At 49.7% G+C, this 26604-nt stretch overlaps 1 protein-coding gene across 2 annotated transcripts in view; it reads left to right on the top strand.

Moving 5' to 3' along the window:
- LOC140388526 (solute carrier family 26 member 6-like) overlaps positions 1–26604 on the top strand; it is a 182758-nt gene that overhangs the window by 122485 nt on the left and 33669 nt on the right. For both annotated transcript variants that reach the window (XM_072472883.1, XM_072472884.1), the window contains exons 8-13: positions 367–449; positions 1573–1720; positions 11558–11671; positions 16811–16888; positions 18832–18927; positions 21802–21908. In XM_072472883.1, the coding sequence (XP_072328984.1) occupies positions 367–449; positions 1573–1720; positions 11558–11671; positions 16811–16888; positions 18832–18927; positions 21802–21908 (626 nt within the window). The remainder of the gene's footprint in view (positions 1–366; positions 450–1572; positions 1721–11557; positions 11672–16810; positions 16889–18831; positions 18928–21801; positions 21909–26604) is intronic.

Raw genomic sequence — 26604 nt, forward strand, 5'->3', positions numbered from 1 at the left:
CAGAGATTCCACCTTCACGGTACGGCCTGGCTGCACTCTTGGTTTTTAAATTTATGGTTGAAAAGTTGCCGAAGGATGCCTCCATGCTGGTGGTCCTCTCGGTTACTTACCCCTGACTGCAGACTGCTGCTGCTCCCAAGCCAGAAGACCTCTGATTGGCATCCCCTGCCAAACCACCGTCCTCAATTGGAAAGGGAAGGGAGTGCCCCCATGAAAATCCAACGGAGTAACTTTTCTCCCTGAGGGTGAGTTGGGGACCCGGAAACAGTCCCAACTTCTACTCCCCATCCGTGCAGGCAGGGTCCATCCCCATCAGTGAGTTAGAAACACCTAAAATGACTAATTTTCTGTTCTCCTCCCAAACAGGTAATAATCGCCACTGTGATTTCATCAAACGTTGATCTAGTCGGAAAATATGGAATAGAAGTTGTGGGAAAGATTCCTAAAGGGTCAGTTGAGTGTGGGATATTTTGAGAAATAGTTTTCTTGTTTAAATTAATTTCCTTTCTATTTAATCATTAAATTTCCCAGCTCATGAGTCATGGAGTGCCTCCCACGGAGGGCAACAACCACTGCCCCCCCTCCCCTCCCATTGGCACCCCTGCCAAACCACCGTCCTCAAACCACCCTCCCCTCCCCCACCCGCGCGCGCCATGAGCATGTTGGGAGTCCCACCAGATTTCACTGAGGCCTCCACCACTGCACATCACAGAAGAACCTCCTGTTGGGCTTCTCAGTTCTGTGGTCATTTGTAATCATAGAATTTACAGTGCAGAGAGAGGCCATTCGGCCCATCGAGTCTGCACCGGCTCTTGGAAAGAGCACCCTACCCAAGGTCCACACCTCCACCCTATCCCCATAACCCAGTAACCCCACCCAACACTAAGGGCAGTTTTGGACACTAAGGGCAATTTATCATGGCCAATCCACCTAACCTGCACATCTTTGGACTGTGGGAGGAAACCGGAGCACCCGGAGGAATCCCACGCAGACAGGGGGAAGAACGTGCAGACTCCGCACAGACAGTGACCCAAGCCGGGAATCGAACCTGGGACCCTGGAGCTGTGAAGCAATTGTGCTAACCACAATGCTACCGTGCTGCCCACAATTGCACAGGGTTCCTGGAGATTGCTTCTTACTTGGCAAGCTCTGGGAAAGCCACCAGAGGCATCCCAGCATAGCGGCTTCCAGGCTTCAATCTGGAATTCAGGTGAGCATCACGATCATTGCCCAACTGGGAAAATCAAGCCCATGGTCTCTTATCGAGGTCATTTGACATTTGGATGCTAAGGGAATTAAGGATGTGGAGATACTGCGTGACTATGGAGTTGAGGTAAAGGATCAGCCGCAATCTTCTCGAATGGTGGAAAAGGCTTAAAGACCAAATTGCTTATTCTAGTGCCTATTTCATCTGGGCCGGGATTCTCCATGCTGGCTCCACGCTGCGACCGCTGATAGTGAAGCCGGAGAATTTGATGTCCAGCCAAATCTCCCATTCACTGTGACAAAAGCTGAAAGTTGAAGATGTGATCTGATCTCACTGCTTCCTCTTTTCATTTGCACTGTACACAGCCTGCAAGCCCCAGTTCCACCTGACTTCAGCATGGCCTCCAGTCTTCTAGGAGATGCTTTCGCTTTGGCCATTGTGGGATATGGCATTACAATATCTCTGGGCAAGATCTTCGCTCTTAAGCACGGCTACCAGGTGGACAGCAATCAGGTAATACAGCAGTCCAATGATTTGGGGGGTTAGGAACAGTGTAAGCCATTCGGCTAGCTCAATTGCCTAGACAGCTGGTCCATGATGTCGAGCAAGGCCAGCAGCAGGGGTTCAATTCCCGTACCGGCTGAGGTCATTCATGAAGACCCCGCCTTCTCAACCTTTACCCTCGCCTCAGGTGTGGTGATCCTCAGGAAAATCACCAGCAGTCAGCTCTCCCCCCTCAGAGGGGAAAGCAGCCTGTGGTCATCTGGGCCTGTGGCTACTTTACCTTAAACTATTCTCCGTACCAGCCATTGGCAGATTTAAACCTAATCCCAATTTTACATCTTTTCATCTTAATATCATTACTTCCTGAAAAATTCCATGTTAAAAACCTTAATTGATCCTGAAAGTGTGATCTTTTGGGGCAGCCCATTTTAAATCCTTGCAATCGTTTAAGTTTTAAATTCTTTTCAATTTTTCAATATTTAGATGTTCCAATTTTAAGATTAATTTTGCGTCCCTTTACATTCTGTCATGGATAGAATTTATGTGCTTTCTTACTAGCAGTGGTCAAGCTAATTTGTATGTGCAGAGTGTATATTTTTTGACTCTAATGGTAGTCCAAATTAAATTCCAGCACCAAGCTTTTACATGCGTTCGAAAATAAAGAAGGCTACTTATTATCGCACATTTTCCCCAGAGATTTAAAAATGAGGTTCAGGATTCTCCGGTCCAGCCACGTTTTCCTGGGTGGCACACCCTCACCGGCAGTGGGATTCTCCGTTCCCGCCACCTGCTAATGGGATTTCCTATTGTGGCCGCCTCAGGCTGCGTGGAAACCCGCGGGTGTGAATGCGCTGCTGGCGAAACGGAGAATCCCACACGAGTTGTCTCACTCAGTCAACTCACACACACCATCACAGACACGAAGATTTAATGCAGATGAAGAACAAAATACGACTAACATTGTAATTAGGCATTTGGTGGTACTGAAGTTGTATATTTCTGACAAAAGAGATATGCTGTCGAAGCTTTTTGTCTTGCACTTTTCAGGACAGATCAGTAAGACTACCAATTAGGAAGGGAACAGCAATTTATACTGCATAAAAAGAGAGGTTGACAATTCGATTCTGAAGCCTGCACCAGGATCAGTTAAATACCAAGATTACGTTTAAATTCAAACGAGTCTCAGATTGGTCAAGGCATTGGTTTGTGGAATGAACCAGGCTGTCCACCAAACCTTTGTATATTTGAAAAAGGGGCAATGTGTACACATGTTCCTTCTTGCAAAAGAAAGGGCCCTGTGAGTGAATATATGTCGCTCCTGGCATGCGTCGGTGAGCCACTGTGACGTCATCTGATAATCTTAAAGTGGTTGTCGGTGTAATTCTCAGCACAATCAGAGGCGTCAAGCAAGAACTCTCCAATTACGGAATCACATCTAACACTGGGCACTGTGAGCGGGATTCTCTAAAAATGGGGCTGTCCCAAGCCAGCGGGAAAACCGGCGCCAACGACTCTGGCGGCAACGGCCCCCGAAAGTGAGGAATTCTCACCTTTCTAGGGGGCTAGGTTGCCACCGGAGTCATCCCCGCTGCTCCAGCTGGCAGGGAACGCGCGTGGGCGGGCCCGCGCGTGGGCGGAAAGGCCGGTGTATTTCCGCGCCTGCGCAGGACTTCCCTGCTCCGTGCCGGCCCCCGGGCAATATGGCGGAGCCCTACAGGGGCCCGGCGCGGAGTAAAGTAGGCCCCCACGGAACCAGCCCGCCCACCGATCGGTAGGCCCCGATCGCGGGTCAGCCCACCGTGGGGACCCCCCCCACCAGGGGTTGGATCCCCCCACCCTCCCTCTAGGCGGCCCCCCCACACTCACCTGCCAGGTCCCGCCGTGTGGGAGGTGAGTAATCCACGCTGGCGTGACTCGGCCAAGCCCGTCGGCCAGTCGGCCCATCGGGGCCCAGAGAATCGACGGGGGTGGGCGCTGTCAACGGCGCCCGACTGGCGTGGCGCCGGAGAATGGGGAGGCCGGCGGAGGGCGCGATTCTCGCCCTCGGGGATTCTCCGACCCGGCGCCGCTTTTTGAAAGCACTGATTAGTTTGGTGCTGTCTGATATGACATGCTGTTTGATACAATCCGCCTGTCATTAGGACATTCGGCCTACGTACCTGGCATTACACCGGTGCTGAAATTCATGTATCACAATACTCATTCACGTGATAGGCAGAACATATATTTGGCTTGACGGCAGCGTCCAGTTAATGGAGAATATCACTCGTGTTGCTACTGCACAGTAGCGGAGTTAAACAGCGAGCGTCACCTATTGCTCAAATGTTTGAGACACCTTACCCTCCCAGGGTGATGTGAAATGGACTGGGCATTTTTCAGGACCAAAAGTGACAGCCTTAGGCCCATTCATTAGTTTGCACTTTGTAGGGCAGGAAAAGACCTGATCCAGGTAGCTATTACCCGCAGGATATCTTTGATTCACCCCGTTTCTGCATCAAGATGAGCCAATAACATGGGCTCCATTTATGAGGTTGCCGATAAGGCTAATCTTATAGCAAGTGGAACTGAAGGAATCCCAACACCAAACTTGACCAGTAATCATATACTTACAGTAGACAGTAGTAGAGAACTTATTGACAGATTTATCTTTTTTTTAAAATGTGTTTATTCAAATTTTCCAACAAAACTTTTAACAAACCCACCCCCCCAAGAACAAAAAGAAAGAAACGCAAACACAACAGTCAAAAATTATACAAAACTTTTACATTGGGTTTCCCCATATACAATAACCCCCCATGTGACATTCAAAGGTACCCGTAGGGAAGCTCCTCCCACCCACCCGAGTTCCCCCACCCTTGGGTTGCTGCTGCTGCTGACCTCCTCCTAACGCTCGGCGAGATAGTCTAGGAACGGTTGCCACCGCCTGAAGAACCCCTGCACAGACCCTCTCAAGGCAAACTTTATCCTCTCCAGCTTAATGAACCCTGCCATGTCATTTATCCAGGCTTCCACACTGGGGGGCTTCGCGTCTTTCCATAATAGCAAGATCCTCCGCCGAGCTACCAGGGACGCAAAGGGCAGGGTACCGGCCTCTTTCGCCTCCTGCACTCCCGGCTCGTCCGTTACCCCAAATAGTGCCAACCCCCAACTCGGCTTGACCTGGACTTTCACCACCTTGGACATAGTCCTCACGAAACCCCTCCAAAACCCATCCACTGCCGGGCACGACCAGAACATGTGGACGTGGTTCGCCGGGCTTCCCGAGCACCTCCCACAACTATCCACCACCCCAAAGAACCTACTCAACCTCGCCCCTGTCATATGCGCTCTGTGAATAACCTATTAGGCTGAGCCTGGTGCAAGAGGAGGAAGAATTAACCCTACTCAGGGCATCAGCCCACAGACCCTCATCTATCTCCTCCCCAAGCTCCTCCTCCCACTTGCCCTTTAACTCCTCTACCGTGGCCTCCTCCTCTTCTTTCAGCTCCTGGTAGATCGCCGAAACCCTGCCTTCTCCAACCCATACACCCAAAATCACCCTGGCCTGAGTCCCCTGTGCCGGGAGCAGCGGGAATTCCCTCACCTGCCGCCTCACAAATGCCCTCACTTGAATATACCTGAAAGCATTTCCCGGGGGTAACCTAAACTTCTCCTCCAGCGCCCCCAGGCTCGCAAACGTCCCATCTATAAACCGGTCCTCCATTCTTCTGATCCCTGCCCGATGCCAGCACCGAAATCCCCCATCCATCCTTCCTGGGACGAACCGATGGTTCTCCCGAAGCGGGGACCAAACCGAGGCTCCCACCTCGGCCCTGTGTCGTCTCCACTGCCCCCAGATCTTCAACGTCGCCGCCACCACCGGACTCGTCGGCGAGTACCTTGTCGGCGAGAGCAGCAGCGGTGCCGTCGCCAGCACCCTCAGGCTTGTGCCCACACAGGGCACCATCTCAACCACTTCCACGCCGCCCCCTCGCCCTCCATTACCCACTTACGGATCATCGCCACATTAGCTGCCCAATAATAGCCGCACAAATTCGGCAGAGCCAGCCCTCCCCTGTCCCTACTGCGCTCCAGAAACACCCTCTTTACTCTCGGCGTCTTATTTGCCCACACGAAACCCATGATACTCCTACCTACCCGTTTGAAAAAGGCCTTGTGAACCATGATGGGATGGCACTGGAACACAAAGAGAAACCTCGGGAGGACCATCATTTTAACCGACTGCACCCTGCCCGCTAGCGAGAGTGGCAGCACATCCCATCTTTTGAAATCCTCCTCCATCTGCTCCACCAACCGTGTCAAATTGAGTTTGTGCAGGGCCCCCCAACTCCCAGCCACCTGGATCCCTGACAGATTTCTCAACTAGCGCATAGAGGACTCCTCCAAATTTACTGTTTTATTTTAAAGGTGAATTTGAGTGTGGGATGAAGTCCATTAAGGTGTGTGAGAAAATTATTACATGCAGCTGTAGATTCAATATAATAAACCAATCATTCACATATTGAAAATACTATCTATTTTGGCAAACATGCTGCCTTTAACATTGAAATCAACTGCACTCTCTTCTCATGAAGTATAAATTGTTGTTTCCTTTACAATTGGTCCTGATGAGTGCAAGACAAAAAGCTTCAGCGGCATGCTTCTTTTTTTAAGTATAATTTAGTTGAATTGTACAAGTCTCTCTTTCATGGCAGGTGCTTCTTCGGTGAGGTGATACTTTTAGTTGAAGTGAAGGTCTGATAAACAGAGGATTCTCAGTCAGCTGTGATACTTCTTTGGGTTCAATTTCTAGGAGGGTGATTCTCAGGTGAAATTGAAGTTGAATTAGGTCTTGGAGAGTCCTTCACCCACTTTCAAGCTGTGGTTGTTTGTAGCCTTGGCTATTTGGTTGACTGCAGCTGGTTTGATGGCTTTTTGATGGGCGGTCTGGCTATTTCTTGTTGTTTTAAATGCAGGTAACAAACATGGTGAACCATAAAGATGGGTTTGTGGAATGTTGCAGTCTTTTTGTTGAAATTCCATCTTTGAATGAAGGGAAGTGTGGATTCCCCAGCTGTGAATGTACATAATTAAGTATTTGCTGGTATTTCAGGACTCTCTGGAGCCTCATTATGTATGCTTTCCTGAGAGCCCAGACATCCATTACTCTTGTTGAAACAGCTGTGCTTCACAAAACATCGCTTGTTTTTCAGTTCTGTCTAGCTGATCCCTGCAGTCAATTTCACAATGTTTACTTGTGTAATGTTAAGTGGTTCAAGAGTTTGTGGTTTGCGTTATTTAAAGCGTCTGGATGAGTGAAATAACCTTGTTTAACACAGTGAAAACTAATGAACGAATGACTTAATTAAAAGCTTTTTTTTATACATCTTACTGCCAGTGTAGGTTTCATTGGTTCTATATAGGGCCAATGGACACGAAAGTGCTGTAGCTTGGCATAGGTTATGAGGCACATTGGGTGTGGGTGGAGGTGTGTGGCTTGGCAGTAGTGCCATGAAGGGTGGATGGAGTGTCATAGCTTGACATGGGGTTACGAAGGGCCTTGGCAGTGGATAGGAGATGTTATATTGGGATAGGGGGCAGGAGGAGAGCTTTTTGAATTCACCTTTTAAAAGGCCCCCTCATGCATACCAGAGTTAATTACTCCTCTGAGAGACTGTGAACCACTACTCATTCAAAACCGGGTCTGCCTCCATGACAATTGCAGAGGAGTAGGAGGACATGCCTAGTTCTTCAAAGGAGCCAGCCAGGTCGGGACTGCTGGGTTTGGACTTTTGGCAGGAACCAGCCCACACCCTTTAAAGGCATTCCGGGAAACGGGAACCCCAGAATTGTGACTTGCTTGCTATTTTTAAAGGGCTCTAAGCCATCCTGATTTGGTAAAAATTCAGCCCCTCATGTTTGGCGGGAGGTTAGCACAGTGGTTAGCACTGTTGCTTTTCAGCGCCAGGGACCCGGGTTCGATTCCCGGCTTGGGTCACTGTCTGTGCAGAGTCTGCACGTACTCCCCGTGTCTGCGTGGGCTTCCTCCGGGTGCTCCGGTTTCCTCCGACAAGTCTCGAAAGACGCCCTTGTTAGGTGAATGGACATTCTGAATTCTTCCTCAATGAACCCAAACAGGTGCCGGAATGTGGCGACTAGGGGCTTTTCACAGTAACTTCATTGCAGTGGTAATGTAAGCCTACTTGTGACAATAATAAAGATAAAGCAACTCAGTGAATCCTGTTTCCCTGGGGTCTCCATACGCATTTTCCGTCAAGTCCACAATAGACGAGTGGGACAACCCCTGCAAAAATTCAACCTCGTCAATTGTAGAATAAAAGACCAACATATGGGGCGTCATTCTCCGACCCCCGCCGGGTCGGAGAACGGCCGTTGGCCGCCGTGAATCCCGCCCCCGCCCCCGCCGAAGTCTCCGGTACCGGAGATTGGGCGGGGGCGGGAATCGGGCCACGCCGGTTGGCGGGACCCCCCGCTCAATTCTCCGGCCCGGATGGGCCGAAGTCCCGCCCAGAAATTACCTGTCCCGCCGGCGTAAATCAAAGCTGGTATTTACCGGCGGGACCAGGCGGCGTGGGCGGGCTCCAGGGTCCTGGGGGGGGCGCGGGGCGATCTGACCCCGGGGGTGCCCCCACGGTGGCCTGGCCCGCGATCGGGGCCCACCGATCCGCGGGCGGGCCTGTGCCGTGGGGGCACTCTTTCCCTTCCGCCTCCGCCACGGCCTCCACCATGGCGGAGGCGGAAGAGACTATCCCCACTGCGCATGCGCGGGAAACTATCGGCGGCCACTGACGCTCCCGCGCATGCACCGCATTTCCGCGCCAGCTGGCGGGGCAACAAACGCCATTTCCGCCAGCTGGTGGGGCAACAAACGCCATTTCCGCCAGCTGGCGGGGCGGAAATCCCTCCGGCGCCGACCTAGCCCCTCAATGTTGGGGCTCAGCCCCCAAAGATGCGGAGCATTCCGCACCTTTGGGCCGGCGCGATGCCCGTCTGATTGGCGCCGTTTTTGGCGCCAGTCGGCGGACATCGCGCCGTTGGGGGAGAATTTCGCCCCTGATTCCAGACAAGTTTGCTTCTCTCTGAAGAGGGCACCGGTGCTTGTTGGAGAAATTAAATTAATAGGGCTGCAGAACTCACATGATTAGAGCGATCGAGGTGAGGATGAAAAATGACATTTATAATTAGACGGTTGAAAAATCTGAAATGGCTGAGGCCGTCAAATGCAGACTGTAATAAACAGGCTAGTTGAACCAAACAGCCTTTTCTCATTCCATAACAATTATAGTTTTAATTGGTTTACTCAGCATAATTCTGCTTCTGAGAGCAATCCAGACCGAGAAATATCTGTGTTGCAATCTGCAAGATAACCTGAGTATGGTTCAAAAGTAACTCTCTTCATTGTGAAGGACACACAACATCATGTTGTCTTTTCCCTGTTTACATGCCTCCTAAATGGCCCTGGATAATATAATTTATCATTATATAACCATAGCTTTATGGCTGTTTCACAGTTACAACTGATAATATTTATTTCCTATGGAAAATTAATGAAATGACTGTTAGGAAATAAATATAGTTTTAGGTCATTTATAATTGGTATTTGTGTGTTTGGGCATAAGCTATAGCTTTAAGTTCAAGTTTTTGGCATTAGTTTTAAGCTTAATTTATATTTCTACAGTTGTATGTTATGTAAATTGGAGTTTGGGGTTTACCTTTTTAAAAACGTTGCCAACAAGTCCAAGTTTGTCTACCTGCATTTTAATGAGTTTTTATGACTTTTCAAGAAAGGGAAAAACGATGCTGTTGCCCAGCAGAAAGGGCCCACAGAGACACAATAACCAGTTTCAGTTCAGCTGGGACAATGTGACCCAAGGTAGCACACAGCACATCCTAAATTAAAGAACAGAAAGGTCCCAAAATCAGGAAGAGGGGCAGAAGGAAGTTCCAACATGACCTTCCAGTCAAAGGGAAAGTACAAGAATCTGGGAAAAGGTCCTGTTAGGTAAAGTTAATAGTGAGGAGCAGACACTCCAGTACAGGGGTCCAGAGACGATGTGGACTTTCAAAAACCCAGAAACCAAAGGAGACCCACAGATTGGTGTCTCCTTACTATGGGCCTGTGAAGCAGTCATGTTTTGTTGGCAGACTGGGGATCCATGAGATTGCGTGTAAGGCGAAACTTGAATGCACGTGGTGATTCAGGGGTGAGGAATATCAGAGGGAGAAGTTGAAACCCTGGATTAAATCCTTGGTGGAGACATATGAGAGAAAGCGCTGTTTGGGAGAAGGTTCCAAGAAACGTTCTTCGAGGACGGAGATTGGAAACCCTTGTATGAAAGCCAAAGTTCAAGCGAGATCAGTTAGCTCACAGAGTGACAAGTATCTGGAGGAAGTTGATGAGATATCCATAGCATCTGTTTGGGTTGGCATTGTTACCTGGTTTCAGAGTGTGGTGTATCTGACCACAGTTTGCCTATTGGTTTACATGGACTCTGCACTTACTGCGAGGGGTGGGGGGAGTTGGTTAGCTCAGTTGGACAGCTGTTCGTGATGCAGATTAACGGCAACAGCGCAGGCTCAATTCCCCTACCGACTGAGGTTACCCATGAAGACTTGACCTTCTCAACCTTGCCATCGCCTGAGGTGTGGTGACCCTCCGGTTAAATCACCAGCAGCCAGCTCTCTCTCAAAAGGAGAAAGCATCCTATGGGCCTCGGGGACTATGGTGACTTTCATTTGCATTTATTGAGAACATTACAGTGAAAGATAAATTTTGTAACTTGTGTCACCCTTACGAATCTATATGTACCTGGAAGGGTATAGTTGTGAGTGGAGGATTAGTATACTATAGTTCACATCTACCAGTTCACTAAATATTTTATTCTTTTGTCGCAGTCTCTGTGATTCCATTCAGTAGCCACCCTCCACTTTGCTAAACAAAAAATAAAAGTTAGGATCTATCAAGCTGTGTTCCACGCTGGGATGTGATTTGTCCTGTAGTAACATCAGCTGGGGTTTACACGGTGAGAATAATTGAGAAATTACATTGGAATTCTATATCGGACAATTGAACGGGATGTGCTTTGGTCCATTTGAATTTTATGAGTTTGCACATTCTCCCCATGTCTGCGTGGGTCTCACCCCCACAACCCAAAACGATGCGCAGGGTAGACGGATTGGCTACGTTAAATTGGCCCTTAATTGAAACTTTATTTAAAGAATGAATTGTATGCTTGCATCTCATAGATGTTCTAAGAGGATCAATACAGGGATTCGCCCGGAGTTGGCAGCCGTTCATCGATTTCTTTACAAAAAACTGAACGTCAGCAGTAAGGGGGGAAAGGGAAAAAGGGGGGAGAGGAAAACAGGAGGCATGGTAATGTTAAATAAGGACAGTGAACTTAGTATACGGGTAATTGGGGATAGGGCGGGAGAAGTGGGGTACATGGTTTATTGTTTGTTGTTATTTTAGGGGGTATTTTGTGCGTCGACCCACACGGTTGTTTTAGAAATGTCAACAAGTTAAATTGTGAAAATGACAAATGCTTCAATAAAATGTTTTCTAAAAAAAAAGAATCTTGTAGATGTTTGCCAGAAATGTGTTGGATTATTATCTAACAGGAATAATGTGAAGGGTGATGTGAAGAAAGCGGGGGATTTCGTTGCTCATTTGGAGAGCTGGTGCAAACCAGGCAGGATGAATGAATAACCTGCTTTGGGTGCTGTAACAATCCTGTGATTCTGTGAAATTTGCCGCCACCAGAAATATTGGAAGTGAATGGTATTGTGGAAACTATCATGCTTGTTAATGGTGACATTCTCCACTTTGCAATCTGTTTATTGCAGGAGCTCTTAGCACTGGGTCTCAGCAACTTTGTGGGAGGATTTTTCAAATGCTTTACCGTGAGTTGCTCCATGTCTAGGAGTCTGGTTCAAGAAACCACTGGAGGAAATACACAGGTGATATTATGCCCCCCTTTAAATGCTGATTGCGTTTATAATATTGCAATGATGGTTGGCGGCACGGTGGTGCAGTGGTTAGCACTGCTGCCTCACAGTGCTGAGGTCCCAGGTTCGATCCCAGCCCAGGTCACTGTCTGTGTGGCGTTTGCACATTCTCCCTGTACAACCCCAAAAATGTGCAGAGTAGGTGGATTGGCCACGCTAAATTGCCCCCTAATTGAAAAAATATAATTGGTACTCTAAATTTTTTTTTTAAAATTAGATAATAGTACAATGATGATGAAAGTCAACAAAGAGTTGAATTTTTATTCCTATGGCAGCAATAAATGTACAATTTATAATACTAGCCGCCAAGGAATGTGAAAATAGGGCATTTAAAGGGAGGATCAGGCCCTGGGAACGGGATGGTGGTGCTGGTGGCCTCTTCCAATCCATGTATCTCTCATAGCAATATTTTTAGATTAAATTCTGATTTAGGCCCATCTCTCGTCTCCATGTTGGTATTACTTTTAATGAAACGTTGCACATTTACATGATCTTTCGCCTAATATTTATGGAGTTTCAACCATAATTTAATCATTTTCTGAATGTCAGTGGTCTTTGTCCTTTTTTAAAAAATGTGTTTATTCAAATTTTCCAACAGAATTTTTAACAAACACCCCCCCCCCATAACAAAAAGAAAGAAACGCAAACACAACAGTCAAAAATTATACAAAACTTTTACATTGGGTTTCCCCATATACAGTAACCCCCCCATGTGACATTCAAATGTACCCGTAGGGAACATAAGAACATAAGAACATAAGAACTAGGAGCAGGAGTAGGCCATCTGGCCCCTCGAGCCTGCTCCGCCATTCAATGAGATCATGGCTGATCTTTTGTGGACTCAGCTCCACTTTCCGGCCCGAACACCATAACCCTTAATCCCTTTATTCTTCAAAAAACTATCTATCTTTATCAAAGGGGAAGCTCCCCCCACCCACCCAAATCCCCCCCCCCCCAGCTAGAGACCCCCCCTCACCACCCTTGGATTGCTGCTGCTGCTGACCTCCTCCTAACGCTCCGCGAGATAGTCTAGGAACGGTTGCCACCGCCTGAAGAACCCCTGCGCAGACCCTCTCAAGGCAAACTTTATCCTCTCCAGCTTAATGAACCCTGCCATGACATTTATCCAGGCTTCCACACTGGGGGGCTTCGTGTCCTTCCATAATAGCAAGATCCTCCGCCGAGCTACCAGGGACGCAAAGGGCAGGGTACCGGCCTCTTTCACCTCCTGCACTCCCGGCTCGTCCATTACCCCAAATAGTGCCAACCCCCAAATCGGCTTGACCTGGACTTTCACCACCTTGGACATAGTCCTCGCGAAACCCCTCCAAAACCCATCCAGTGCCGGGCACGACCAGAACATGTGGACGTGGTTCGCCGGGCTTCCCGAGCACCTCCCACAACTATCCTCCACCCCAAAGAACCTACTCAACCTCGCCCCTGTCATATGCGCTCTGTGAATAACCTTGAATTGTATTAGGCTAAGCCTGGTGCAAGAGGAGGAAGAATTAACCCTTCTCAGGGGCATCAGCCCACAGACCCTCATCTATCTCCTCCCCAAGCTCCGCCTCCCACTTGCCCTTTAACTCCCCTACAGTGGCCTCCTCCTCTTCTTTCAGCTCCTGGTAGATCGCCGAAACCCTGCCTTCTCCAACCCATACACCCGAAATCACCCTGTCCTGAATCCCCTGTGCCGGGAGAATCGGGAATTCCCTCACCTGCCGCCTCACAAATGCCCTCACTTGCATGTACCTGAAAGCATTTCCCAGGGGTAACCCAAACTTCTCCTCCAGCGCCCCCAGGCTCGCAAACGTCCCATCTATAAACAGGTCCCCCATTCTTCTGATCCCTGCCCGATGCCAGCTCCAAAATCCCCCATCCATCCTTCCCGCGACAAACCGATGGTTCTCCCGAATCGGGGACCAAACTGAGGCTCCCACCTCGCCCCTGTGTCGTCTCCACTGCCCCCAGATCTTCAACGTCACCGCCACCACCTGACTCGTGGTGTACCTTGTCGGCGAGAACGGCAGCGGTGCCGTCGCCAGCGCCCTCAGGCTCGTAACCACACAGGACGCCATCTCCAACCTCTTCCACACCGCCCCCTCTCCCTCCATTACCCACTTACGGATCATCGCCACATTGGCTGCCCAATAATAGCCGCACAAATTCGGCAGAGCCAGCCCTCCCTGTCCCTACTACGCTCTAGCAACACCCTCTTTACTCTCGGGGTCTTATTTACCCACACAAAACCCATGATACTCCTACCTACCCGTTTGAAAAAGGCCTTGTGAAGCATGATGGGAAGGCACTGGAACACAAAGAAAAACCCCGGGAGGACCATCATTTTAACCGACTGCACCCTGCCTTGCTAGCGAGAGTGGCAGCACATCCCATCTTTTGAAATCCTCCTCTATCTGCTCCACCAACCGCGTCAAATTGAGTTTGTGCAGGGCCCCCAAACTCCCAGCCACCTGGATCCCTAAGTACCGAAAGCTCCTTTCCGCCCTCTTCAACGGCAGGTCATCTATCCCCCCTTCCCTGGTCCCCTGGATGCACCACAAAGAGCTCACTTTTCCCTACATTAAGCTTATACCCCGAGAAGTCCCCAAACTCCCTTAGGATCCGCATGACCTCCGCCATCCCCTCCACTGGGTCTGCCACATACAGCAACAGGTCGTCCGCATACAGCGACACCCGATGTTCCTCTCCCCCTCGGACCAGTCTCCTCCATTTCCTGGACTCGCTTAGTGCCATGGCCAGAGGCTCAATTGCCAATGCAACCAGCAAGGCGGACAGGGGGCACCCCTGCCTCGTCCCTCGGTACAGCCGAAAGTACTCCAACCTCCGCCGGTTCGTAGCCACACTCGCCACCGGGGCTCTATATAGCAATCTGACCCAGCTGATGAACCCCTCCCCGAACCCAAACCTCCACAACACTTCCCAAAGATACTCCCACTCCACCCGGTCGAAGGCCTTCTCTGCGTCCATAGCTGCCACTACCTCCGCTTTTCCCTCCACCGAGGGCATCATAATCGCATTGAGGAGCCTCCGCACATTGGTGTTTAGCTGCCTGCCCTTTACAAATCCCGTCTGGTCCTCATGATCACCCCCGAGACACAGTCCTCAATTCTCGTAGCCAGCACTTTTGCCAGCAACTTGGCATCCACTTTGAGGTGCGAGATCGGTCTATACGACCCACACTGCAGTGGGTTCTTGTTCCGCTTCAGGATCAGAGAGATCAGTGCCTCGGACATTGTCGGGGGCAAGGTCCCCCCCTCCCTTGCCTTATTGAAAGTCCTCACCAGCAACGGGCCCAGCAGATCCGCGTATTTCCTGTAAAACCCGACCGGGAACCCATCTGGCCCCGGGGCCTTCCCCGCCTGCATGCTCCCCAATCCTTTAACCAGCTCCTCCAGCCCAATTGGCGCCCCTAAACCAGCCACATCCTGCTCCTCCACCCTCAGAAACCTCAACTGATCCAAAAATCATCGCATCCCCTCAGATCTGTATAGATCCCCATAGTAGTCCCTAAAAACCTCATTCATTCTCACAGCACTCCGCACCGTATTCCCCCCGCTATCCTTAACTCCACCTATCTCCCTCGCTGCCTCCCTCTTACGAAGCTGGTGGGCCAGCATCCGACTCGCCTTCTCCCCATACTCATATGTCGCCCCCTGCGCTTTCCTCCACTTTCCAGCCTCTGCTTTCCCTGTGGTCAACAGGTCGAACTCCGTCTGAAGGTTCTGCCGCTCCCTGAGTAGTCCCTCCTCGGAGGCCTCTACATATCTCCTGTCCACCCTTAAGATCTCCCCCACCAACCTCTCCCTCTCCCTGCTCTATCTCTTCTCCCTGTGGGCCCCGATGGAGATTAACTCTCCCCTGACCACCACCTTCAGCGCCTCCCAGACTATTCGTGGGGGTCTGCCCCTCCAACACCGACGCTCACACTCTCCCACAGTCTCCCCATCAAATCCCTTCACCCATCCCCATCCAGCACCCAAACCAGAGGAACACTCCCTAAACGTAATAAACACCATATACACAGGAAACATCCCCCCACAACAAACCCTCAATTTGAGTCCAACTTTTCAGTCCGTATAAAGCTCCATGCCTCATCAGGCATTTTGAAATAGTGGTGCCGATCCTGGAACGTGACCCACAGTCGCGCTGGCTGCAGCATACCGAACTTCACCCCCTTTCGATGGAGCACCGCCTTAGTCCGATTAAAACCAGCTCTCTTCTTAGCCACCTCTGCACTCCAGTCCTGGTAGATTCGGATCTCCGTGTTCTCCCACCTGCTGCTCCGCTCTTTCTTGGCCCATCTCAGGACACACTCTCTGTCCGTAAAGCGGTGAAACCTCACCACTACAGCCCTTGGCGGCTCGTTGGCCTTGGGTCTCCTTGCTAGGACCCGGTGAGCCCCATCTAGCTCCAGAGGCCTCGGGAAGGCTCCCGCGCCCATCAGCGAATTGAGCATCGTGCTCACATATGCCCCAGCATCGGGCCCCTCCACTCCTTTGGGGAGACCCAGAATCCGAAGATTCTTCCTCCTCAACCTATTCTCCAGGTCCTCAAATCTTTCCGCCCACCTCTTGTGCAGCGCCTCGTGCGCCTCCACCTTCACCGCCAGGCCCAAGATCTCGTCCTCGTTCTCCGAGGCTTTTTGCCGCACCTCCCGGATCGCCGCCCCTTGGGCCCTCTGGGTCTCCACTAGCTTCTCAATCGCCGCCTTCCATGGGAGCCAGCAGTTTGGTTTTCAGCTCCTCAGAGCAGCGTCTAAGAAACCCCCGCTGCTCCTGCGCCCACTGCGCCCACGCTGCTTGGTCTCCACCCGCCGCCATCTTGTTTTTTCTCCCCCTCACTTTCCGCTGCTCCAAGATCACTTTTTTCACCGCTCCACCCCTAGTCCAATCCATATAATGTCTAGAGAGCCCAAAAGTCTGTTCCCGGCGGGAGCTGCCTAACGTGCGACCTACTTAGGCATAGCCGCAACCGGAAGCCGGTCTTTGTCCTTAAGGGAAATCTGTGTCTCTGTGTCTCACCCTGAACATGTTCGTTACTCAATCCTCTTCTTGATTCGATCATTCTCAGTTGGCTTCCGCAGTGTCGTGCACTGTTATCTTGGTGATTATTCTGGAAGTTGGAGCACTGTTTGGCCGACTACCTAAGGTACGCCACTTTATTCATTTCTACCAGTCCCTCGGCTATGATCAAGACAATATATGGGTGTGCTGGCTATTGTGCTGAGTGGGAGAATTTAATAATTGTACTAGATATTGTCAAATTTATTATCATTGCGTTTAATGAATAATCAACATTGGGTGAGGAGCACATGCGCACTCACATACACATTCAAATTAACTGTATCTGTTGGTAAATCATGGAATCATAGAATTTACAGTGCAGAAGGAGGCCATTTGGCCCATTGAGTCTGCACCGGCCCATGGAAAGAGCACCCAACTTAAGCCCACGCCTTCACCCTATCCCCGTAACGCCACCTAACCTTTTTTGGACACTAAGGGCAATTTAGCACGGCCAATCCACCTAACCTGCCCATTTTTGGACTGTAGGAGGAAACCGGAGCACCCGGAGGAAACCCACGCAGACAATGTTTTTCCTAACAATTTATGGGAGGCTCAAATAAAGTGGACGGTTCTGACCTATGTTCCCTCCATTAAGCCGAAGGGGACTAACATCGCTACAAGCTCTCTGGGATGTGAGCAGTAAATTTAGCATCAAATGTATTCTTACCACAGGCTCATTTAAGCTGCATCAACTTGGGATAACCCAATTGGTGTTATTATACACAGGGATTCTACTGATAAGTGGGACAGTGCTAAAATGCTTTGGAATAAAAATATATGTTGGTTAAAGGTTGGGTGTGTCCTTCTCACTCCTCGTTCTCCTTCATTCTTAGTCTCAGAGCACTGGCTGGAGGCTAGAGTGTCGAACTTCTGACGGGTGAAGTTCACACACAGGCTTGTATGCCATAGGAACAGAGGAACAGGAGCAGGCCATTCAGCCCATCAAGCCTGATCCACCATTCTACGTAGCCATTCAATACGTTCATGCTGGGAGTGTTAGCTTTACTCCTACATTAGCCCTTTTAAAGTACACAGGCAATGATGCATTTTGCATTTGCAGATCCTGCCCTTCCTTACCTGTTTCCTCCAACAACTAGAAATCAAATCAAAATTGTCCGACAACTGATTCCTGCTCTCATGGAGTTCATTGCAGCTGGTTCAAATCAGCTGTTTGTAAGAGGTGCCCAGAGAGACAAGGGGGAGAACATAGCAGATCAGTAAGCTCAGAAATCATTAGATTGCACTGAATTATACTTAGCTTTCTCATTCCATTTGCTTTCGTTCTCACTGCTTCACTTTCCGAGTGACTGAGAAAGTACTTCACCTGTAAACATCCATAAATTATAGGATTTATAAGAACACAATGTAAAGGAGCAGGAGCAGACCCATCGAGCCTGCTCTACCATCCATACCGTCATGGCTGATCTAGGGTTCATCTCCATTTTCCCACCCCCTCCCCATATCCCTTAATTCCCTGAGACCAAAAACCTGTCCATTTCAGCCTTAAATGTATTCACCAATGGAGCATCCACAGCCCTCTGGGGTAGAGAACGCCAAGGATTCACAACTCTTACGTGAAGTAATGTCTCCTCATCTCAGTCATAAATGATCGGCCCTCTTATCCTGAGACTGTGACACCTTGTTTTAGACTCCCCGAGCAACGCAAACAATTTCTCAGCGTCCATCCGATCAAGCCCCTTCAGCGTTTTGTAGGTCTCAGTGAGATCGTCTCTCATTCTTCTAAACTCCAGGGAATATAAGCCCAATTTCCTCAGCCTCTCATCAAAGGACAAGCCCCTCATGCCGGTGACCAATTTAGTGAACCTTCACTGCTCCGCTTCCAATCAAGTCTATCCTTTCTTAAATGTGGAGACCAAATCTACAGACAGATTTAATTACCAGCATCCCAGCAACATCCCTATTTTGGAAGTCAATGTAATAATAGTTAGTGAAGTATTTGTAGATATTTGAATAGATGTACCACACAAGAGTTGTGTTAAGCTTAATGTCTGTGTTGCCTTCATACAGGCTGTTTTAGCCTCAATCGTCATCATCAATCTCAAGGGGATGTTTGAGCAGTTGACTGATATCTGCTTTTTCTGGAGGACAAACAAAATTGATCTGGTAAGTGTGGTGTTCTTTGTGTTGCTAATTTTAGGATGGTTGGCGTGGTGTTCACAAATAGCTTTAAATTGAACAAAGCTATAAATTTATTAACACTACTTAATTGGATTCGACACTTACTCCTATATAATATACAGTTGATAATCAACATACAATCTACACTCATCTACTATTAATCTCTACACTATTACATTAACTATGATCTGCTCTCACTCACACTATCTTTCCTTCAGTCTGTTCTCTCGCTTTCTCCTCAACCTCTCACCCACAAGGCTTAGCATCAATGTCTTATATAGTTGTACATCTAGCTCCCTTCAGTGGTTGATTTAGACATTACATTCACCCTTGCAGTTCTTACAATTATGATAATGTCACAGTAAGGGTTCAGATAACTGCTAAATTTCGTACCTTTTTATGCTGAGAGAAAATATATTCACTGGTTATCTTTGTTGCCACTATTGCACAGGTTTGATACAGAGTGGTTCACCTTCTAGCTCAACAATGTCCATTAATGCTGAGGAATTACAGGGTGCATGAATCAATGATGTGACAGAACCAAGGGAAGGTGCTCCTTAAACTGCGAGTTCCAACTCCTAAATCCTCTGCTGGAACGTAACAGAACATTGGTAGTGCTATGCCCTGCCTCACCAGGCTTTTCTGGCACAAAGAAACCGATGAGGCCTACTGTGACCAGACGTCACAAGCCAAAAGATGAAGTGTTCAGTATTTTTTATTAAGCTTTTGAGGTGAACCCTGGGCTAGCCAGCTTCCTGACTAGTTTCTCAGCACTTTGCAATGGGGAAAATTACAGATATATCCCCAAACTGCTAAAAGCCCAAGTCGGACTTCAGAAGGATCGTTGCTGGAATGGTTTGTATCTGGAGAGCTACACAGGGGTACACTCCCCTTGGGACCATTTGATAGAAACAAAAGTACTGTTTCATTACTCATTCTCTTATTCTAAACTTCATGCTTCTCGCTCATACTTAATTGATTAATTTTGAATTTGGCTCATCAGCTCTAGTCATGTTCAGGCAAAACGCGTATATATCGGTGGGACTGGAAGGTCCCTCTGGCGTCCAATGGCGGGTCACATTTGCCGCTGGGCAACACACCGCGGGACCAAATGGAAAATCCCGCCCAGTACAATCAGAACAGCCCATAATAGCATTCAGGTGTGCAGAAGCTACTGCCTTCCAAACTGAAAGAAGATGATGATTGGAGAAATGAAAGGGAAAATTGTTTTTTAAATATTAATTTCACTTATGGCCCCTGTAATGAATATAAATGTCACAAAAGAAAATTACCCAATCTTCAGTGTCAGGGATGAAGTCCAGGCCTGAGCCCTGAATGAGCCACATAAACTTCAGTCAAAATCCTGATGTCTGCTATTGATGGTCCTCCAAGTCACCTACACGCTTATAGATGTTGGCACTAGAAATACCCACCCCTGGCCATTTTGCTTCCTACCCTGTTGACCATGTTTCAGGAAGCTGCAGCCTTACAACCACAAGACTGAGCAGGTAATCCAGTACAAGGTATGAAGACATCATATCTGGGTGCCAACCTGATTTTCAGCAATCTTGGTATACACTTGTTGAAGATCAGGCAAGAGTGTCCCTGTAGTGCCATGGATTTATGCCCTCAAAATATTTCACAGAAACTGGCAATCTTACCCGTTTTTGGCACTCGGTGCATGCTTTACAACGTTTGAGTTTTCTACTCCCTGGATCGAACTATAACACTTGTCAATCTTCCTGGTTCAAGTCCCACTCCAGGATTCGGGCATAAAAGTCTAGGCCAACACACAAGTGCAGTACTGCAGAGTGAGTCATTGTCAGAGGCATCTTCTTCCAGGCAGAGCTGGTAATTGACTTCAGGAAGCAAAGTACTGTACACACCCCTGTCAGCATCAACGGGGCCGAGGTGGAGATGGTTAGCAGTTTAAAATTCCTAGGGGTGCACATCTCCAAAAATCTGTCCTGGTCCACCCACGTCGACGCTACCACCAAGAAAGCACAACAGCGCCTATACTTCCTCAGGAAACTAAGGAAATTTGGCATGTCCACATTAACCCTTACCAACTTTTACAGATGCACCATAGAAAGCATCCTATCGGGCTGCATCATAGCCTGGTATGGCAACTGCTCGGCCCAGGACCGCAAGAAACTTCAGAGAGTCGTGAACACCGCCCAGTCCATCAAACGAACCTGCCTCCCATCCATTGACTCCATCTACACCTCCCGCTGCCTGGGGAAAGCGGGCAGCATAATCAAAGATCCCTCCCACCCGGCTTACTCACTCTCCCAACTTCTTCCATCGGGCAGGAGATACAGAAGTCTGAGAACACGCACGAACAGACTCAAAAACAGCTTCTTCCCCACTGTCACCAGACTCCTAAATGACCCTCTTATGGACTGACCGCATTAACACTTACACCCTGAATGCTTCATCCGATGCCAGTGCTTATGTAGTAACATTGTATATGTCGTGTTGCCCTATTATGTATTTTCTTTTCTTCCCTTTTCTTCCAATGTATTTAGTGATCTGTTGAGCTGCTCGCAGAAAAATACTTTTCACTGTACCTCAGTACACGTGACAATAAACAAATCCAATCCAATCCTGTCAAATGGACGTAAAAGATTCCTTGGTGCAATTTTAAAATAGAGCAAGGGGAATTATCTCTGGTGTCCACGCCAGTATATGGGAGCTTGCCATGAGCAAATAGAGTGTGTGCTTTGTATATTATAACACCGACTAAACATTCCAAAAAATACTTCATTGGCTGTGAAGCACTTTGTCATAAGGAAAGTCACCATAAAAATTGAGTCTCTTTCTTTGCCTTTTTCTAATCCTTTCCCTACGGCATTGTAGATTGTTTGGATCGTCACTGTAATTTTCACAGTGTTATTAGGGATGGATTTTGGACTGGCTGCCTCCATAGCATTTGCATTGCTTACCGTGATCCTCCAGACACAAAAGTGAGTAATCTAGTCACAAGTCTGTGCGCCCCTAAACTTTCTGCTGTATTATATGTCCTTTCCCATCCTTTGTGCTTACATTTATTCCAGTACAGCTTTTTAAAAAAATATATTTATTAAGAATTTTTAAACATAATTTTCAACCTTACAAACAACCCCCCCCCCCCCCCCATAACACAAAAGAAAGAAAGTTCACGTAGCAAGACATGAACTTGGCAAGTAAGTATGATACAGAACTTTGTACATTGGATTCCTCCCGTACATTTCAGTTTTCCGTATCATTCATGTATTTTCTTGCTCAAATGCCCCCCAGAAAAAAACCCCTCCCCCCCCCCCAGAAAGATATCCCCCTTCCCCCCCAACCTCCTCTCCCCCGCCCCCCCCCTCCCCCCCGCCCCCCGCTGCTGCTGTCCGACCTTCATCTAACGCTCTGCAAGATAGCCTAGGAACGGTTGCCACCGCCCGTAGAACCCCTGCGCAGACCCTCTCAAGGCAAACTTTATCCTCTCCAACTTGATAAATCCTGCCATATCATTTATCCAGGCCTCCACGCTGGGCGGCTTCGCCCCCTTCCACATTAACAAGATCCTTCGCCGGGCTACTAGGGACGCAAAAGCCTGAATACCGACCTCTTTCGCCTCCTGCACTCCCAGCTCGTCCACTACTCCAAATAGTGCTAGCCCCCAGCTTGGCTTAACCCGGACTTTCACCACCTTAGATACTGTTCTCGCAACTCCCCTCCAGAACCCCTCTAGTGCCGGGCATGACCAAAACATATGGACATGGTTCGCCGGGCTTCCTGAGCACCTCCCACATCTGTCCTCCACCCCAAAGAACCTGCTCAACCTCGCCCCCGTCATATGCGCTCTATGAACTACCTTAAACTGTATCAGGCTGAGCCTGGCACACGAGGACGAGGAATTAACCCTACTTAGGGCAACAGCCCACAGCCCCTCCTCAATCTCCTCCCCCAGCTCCTCTTCCCATTTACCCTTCAGCTCCTCTACCAAAGCCTCCCCCTCGTCTTTCATCTCCTGGTATATCGCCGACACCTTGCCCTCTCCGACCCATACGCCCGAAATCACCCTGTCTTAAATCCCCTGTGCCGGGAGCAGCGGGAATTCCCTCACCTGCCGCCTCACAAACTCCCTCACTTGCATGTACCTGAAAGCGTTTCCCGGGGGTAGCCCAAACTTCTCCTCCAGCGCCCCTAAGCTCGCAAACGTCCCATCAATGAACAGGTCCTCCATTCTTTTAATCCCTGCCCTATGCCAGCTCTGAAACCCCCGTCCATCCTTCCCGGGACAAACCGATGGTTGTCTCTGATTGGGGACCACACCGAGGCTCCCATCGCACCCCTGTGCCGTCTCCACTGCCTCCAGATCTTTAGCGTTGCCACCACCACCGGGCTCGTGGTGTACCTTGTCGGCGAGAGCGGCAGCTGTGCCGTCACCAGCGCCCCCAGGCTCGTTCCTTTGCAGGACGCCATCTCCAACCTCTTCCATGCCGCCCCCACTCCCTCCATCACCCACTTACGGATCATCGCCACGTTGCCTGCCCAATAGTAGCCACCCAGATTCGGCAATGCCAGCCCTCCTCTATCCCTACTTCGCTCCAGGAAACCCCTCCTTACCCTCAGGGTCTTACTCGCCCACACAAAGCTCATAATGCTTTTTGGGCCCCACACCTCAGGAAGGACATCCTGGCACTGGAGCGGGTCCAGCGGAGATTCACACGGATGATCCCAGGAATGGTCGGCCTAACATACGATGAACGTATGAGGATCCTGGGATTATATTCATTGGAGTTTAGGAGGTTGAGGGGAGATCTAATAGAAACTTACAAGATAATGAATGGCTTAGATAGGGTGGACGTAGGGAAGTTGTTTCCATTAGCAGGGGAGACTAGGACCAGGGGGCACAGCCTTAGAATAAAAGGGAGTCACTTTAGAACAGAGATGAGGAGAAATTTCTTCAGCCAGAGAGTGGTGGGTCTGTGGAATTCATTGCCACAGAGGGCGGTGTAGGCCGGGACGTTGAGTGTCTTTAAGGCAGAAGTTGATAAATTCTTGATTTCTCGGGGAATTAAGGGCTATGGAGAGAGAGCGGGTGAATGGAGTTGAAATCAGCAATGATTGAATGGTCGAGTGGACTCGATGGGCCGAATGGCCTTACTTCCGCTCCTATGTCTTATGGTCTTATGCTCCTGCCTACCGTCTTAAAAAAGGCCTTGGTGATCACAATTGGAAGGCATTGAAATACAAAAAGAAACCTCGGAAGGAACACCATTTTAATCGACTGTACCCTGCCCGCCAGCGAGAGCGGCAACATGTCCCACCGTTTAAAGTCTTCCTCCATCTACTCCACCAGCCTCGTCAAGTTAAGTTTGTGCAGGGCCCCCCAGCTCCTAGCTACCTGGATCCCCAAGTATCGAAAGCTCCTATCCGCCCTCCTCAGCGGTAGTTCGTCTATCCCTCTTCCCTGATCCCCCGGATGCACCACAAAGAGCTCGCTCTTCCCTACATTGAGCTTATAGCCCGAGAAGTCCCCAAACTCTCTTAGGATCTGCATGACCTCCACCATCCCCTCCACTGGGTCCGTCACATACAGCAACAGGTCGTCTGCATACAGCGACACTCGATGCTCCTCTCCCCCTCAGACCACCCCCCTCCATTTCCCAGACTCCCTGAATGCCATGGCCAACGGTTCAATTGCTAGTGCAAACAACAAGGGGGACAGGGGGCACCCCTGCCTCGTCCCTCGATACAGCCGAAAATTGTTCGACCTCCGCCGATTCGTAACCACACTCGCCACCGGGGCTCTATATAGGAGTTTAACCCAACTCCCCAAACCCAAACCTCCGCAACACTTCCCAGAGATACTCCCACTCCACTCGGTCAAAGGCCTTCTCCGCGCCCATAGCTGCCACTATCTCCGCCTCTCCCTCCACCGATGGCATCATTATCACATTTAGGAGCCTTCGCACATTAGTGTTTAACTGCCTACCCTTTACGAATCCCGTCTGGTCCTCGTGAATCACCCCCGGGACACAGTCCTCAATCCTCGTAGCCAACATTTTTGCCAGCAACTTAGCATCTACGTTGAGGAGCGAGATCGGTCTATACGACCCGCATTGCAGTGGGTCCTTATCCCGCTTCAGGATCAAAGAGATCGTCGCCTCCGACATTGTCGGGGGCAGGGTCCTCTCTTCATTGCTTCCTTTGCTTGCTTCATTGAGGGTCCTTACCAGCAACGGGGCTAACAGGTCTACATACGTCCTATAGAACTCCACGGGAACCCATCCGGCCCCGGGGCCTTCCCTGCCTGCATGCTCCCCAGTCCTTTAACCAGCTCCTCCACCCCAATTGGCGCCCCCAAACCAGCCACCTCCTGCTCATCCACCCTCGGGAACCTCAGTTGGTCCAAGAATCGTTGCATCCCCTCTTTTCCCACTGGGGGCTGGGACCTATACAGCTCCTCGTAGAAGGCCTTGAATGCCTCATTCATTTTCACCGCACTCCGTACCGTAGTTCCCCTGCCATCCTTGACTCCACCTATTTCCCTTGCTGCCATCCTCTTACGGAGCTGATGTGCCAGCATCCGACTCGCCTTCTCCCCATACTTATATATCTCCCCCTGCGCCTTCCTCCACTGTGCCTCTGCCTTCCCTGTGGTCAACAGGTCAAACTCCGTCTGGAGACTTAGTCTCTCCCTGAGTAGTCCCTCATCAGGGGCCTCCGCATATCTCCTGTCCACCCTTAAAATCTCCCCCACTAACCTCTCCCTTTCCCTGCCCTCTCTCTTCTCCCTATAAGCCCTGATGGAGATTAACTGTCCCCTAACCACCGCCTTCAGCGCCTCCCATCCTACTCCCAACTGCACCTCCCCATTGTCGTTGGCCTCCAGATATCTTTCGATGCACCCCCGCACCCTCCCACACACTTCCTCGTCCACCAGCAGTCCCACATCCAACCGCCACAACGGGCGTTGGTCCCTCTCCTCCCCCAGCTCGAGCTCCACCCAATGCGGGGCATGGTCTGAAATGGCTATGGCCGAATACTCCGTTCCCTCCACTTTCGGGATCAATGCCCTGCCCAGAACAAAAAAATCTATCCGGGAGTAGGCCTTATGTACATGGGAGAAAAAAGAAAATTCTCTGGCCAAAGGCCTGGCAAATCGCCATGGATCTACTCCCCCCATCTGATCCATAAAGCCCCTAAGCACCTTGGCCGCAGCCGGCCTCTTCCCCGTCCTAGATCTGGAATGATCTAATGCTGGGTCCAACACCGTGTTGAAATCACCACCCATTATCAAGCTCCCTACCTCCAAGTCCGGAATACGCACCAACATCCGTTTCATGAATCCAGCATCGTCCAAGTTCGGGGCGTATACATTTACTAATACTACCCCCGTCCCCTGCAACCTACCGCTCACCATCACGTATCGGCCTCCATTGTCCGCTACTATGTTCTTGGCCTCAAACGACACCCGCTTCCCCACCAGTATTGCCACCCCTCTATTCTTCGCATCCAGCCCCGAATGGAACACCTGTCCTACCCATCCCTTCCTTAACCTGATCTGATCTGCCACCTTCAGATGCGTCTCCTGAAGCACGACCACGTCTGCCTTCAGTCCCTTTAAGTGCGCGAACACTCGGGCCCTCTTAACCGGCCCATTTAGGCCTCTCACATTCCACG

This window comes from Scyliorhinus torazame, chromosome 13 (assembly GCF_047496885.1).
Source record: "Scyliorhinus torazame isolate Kashiwa2021f chromosome 13, sScyTor2.1, whole genome shotgun sequence".
NCBI classification, from domain to species: domain Eukaryota; kingdom Metazoa; phylum Chordata; class Chondrichthyes; order Carcharhiniformes; family Scyliorhinidae; genus Scyliorhinus; species Scyliorhinus torazame.